Consider the following 1,884-nt stretch of genomic DNA (forward strand, 5'->3'; position numbering starts at 1 on the left):
GCTATGCATGGGAAAACCTCTAAGAAAAAACTCTTTCCTCCAGCCAGGAAATGAGGTGGTCTCTATCTGATTGCTGCAGCTTCTAATACACATTGTGAGAAGTTCACAGTGTGCAATGATTAGTGAAGAAGAAAACATTTCCAAATCTTAGTTAAAATTTTAGGGAAATAAAATCTCTCAATTTCACTCAACCCTAATGAAGACTCATCGGTGAACATTCAAGAGTGTGATAAGATATACACTTTATTTAAACTTTGGTTGAGGTCCACAACAGTAAAATCATATGCAGGAACTTAAATTGAATCCACATAATCATCATTACCTTATGTAAATTATATGTTTGATCACTGTTTTGATCTCCTTATTCCTTAAGCTATATATGATGGGGTTGAAAAGTGGAGTCACCACAGTGTACAGAAGAGATTGTACTTTGGTCACATCAACTGACAGGCCTTTAGATGGAATGACATAAAGTGTTATTAAGGTCCCATAATAGATGCACACCACTGCCATATGGGAACTATAGGTGGAGAAGGCCTTTTGTCTACCCGCAGATGATGTGATCTTTAAGATGGTAATAAGTATGAAGGCGTAAGTCACAATTATGAAACCCAGAGGCAAAAGTGTAACAGGTAGACCCAAGATAAGGTTCTCAAGTTCAATCACTGAGGTATCTGAGCAGGAAAGTTCCAGTAGCGTGGTGGGATCACAGAGGAAGTGATCAATGACATTGGGGCCACAGAAATGGAGCTGCCACATCTGACTGACTGTTATCATGGTCAGAAGAAAAGCAAAGATCCAGGACCCGGCTATCAGAAGAAGCTGCAGCTTGAAGTCCATTACCTGAAGATAGTGAAGGGGATAACAGATGGCAAGGTATCGGTCATAGGACATCACAGTGTGTAGAAAGCACTCAGTAATTGCAGAAGAACCAAAGAGGTAAAGTTGGCTAATGCATCCAGAAAAAGAAATGGATTCCCCATTCTTCAGCAAGACTGATAACATGGTTGGAATGACAACAGTGGTGAGAATGATATCTGACCATGACAGGTTGGATAAGAAAACGTACATAGGAGCGTTCAGGTTTCTGGACCCCAACACCAACACTATGATCAATAGGTTACCAAACAATATGGAAATGTAGATTGCCAAGAAAAGTATAAAAAGGGGAATTTTCAGGTTATGAGCATTCTGAAAGCCAAGAAGCCAAAATTCCTTGACCGACGTTTCGTTTTTCCAACTCATTTGCAGAATAAATCAAACGATGCAAGGGGACTATTCCTCATTCCAGAACTTTGACTGTAAATATTCAGGTATTTGTCTATAAAAAATAAAAAGCAAAAACATCAGGAACTGCGGGAAAAAAAAAGAAGAAGCTCACCATGAATGTGGGCGCTTGTCTCCACTTTCAATCCACCAAACAGATGAAAGCACCAGAAACCAAAATCAGCTTCAAATCTACTTTATTCACTAGGATGGTCCACAGTAGGATGAGATCCTATCGCTCACGCGTTCCGCACATAACGGTCTGCGCAATGAAATAATAAAAAAAAACCATGAAACGCACTCAGGAAATGATAAAAGGTCATTTGTCTTATAATTTTTTACTGACCGGCAATGGTCAGTAAAGAAATGAAAAGTCTTCAAATACTAGCAATGTTCTGGTTCTCTTATATTATATCTATTCAAACGGAACACTTAAATTAATTCTACAAAGATGGCGGTGAGGAAAATAATGCAAATGACAGAATCAGTCTTCAGGGGAGAGGTGGAAACACTGTGATGGGAATTGTGCGTTGTGCGTTGTATGTTCCGCACTTATATTCTTCTTCGCCATGCCCTGTGGAAAGGGCACCATGGGATGTTTCTATAATTAGGCCTCGA

The 1,884-nt window shown here is 39.5% G+C and overlaps 1 protein-coding gene across 1 annotated transcript; it reads right to left on the reverse strand.

Annotated features, from left to right (window-relative positions):
• Window positions 1-318: 318 nt before the first annotated feature.
• On the reverse strand, window positions 319-1,245 carry LOC108800525 (olfactory receptor 11A1-like). The gene has a single exon (XM_018572515.1). It carries the CDS (start codon window positions 1,243-1,245, stop codon window positions 319-321), a length of 927 nt encoding a protein of 308 aa, XP_018428017.1.
• Window positions 1,246-1,884: the final 639 nt, after the last annotated feature.

This window comes from Nanorana parkeri, unplaced genomic scaffold, assembly GCF_000935625.1.
Source record: "Nanorana parkeri isolate BGI_ZX_2015 unplaced genomic scaffold, ASM93562v1 scaffold2055, whole genome shotgun sequence".
NCBI classification, from domain to species: Eukaryota; Metazoa; Chordata; class Amphibia; order Anura; family Dicroglossidae; genus Nanorana; species Nanorana parkeri.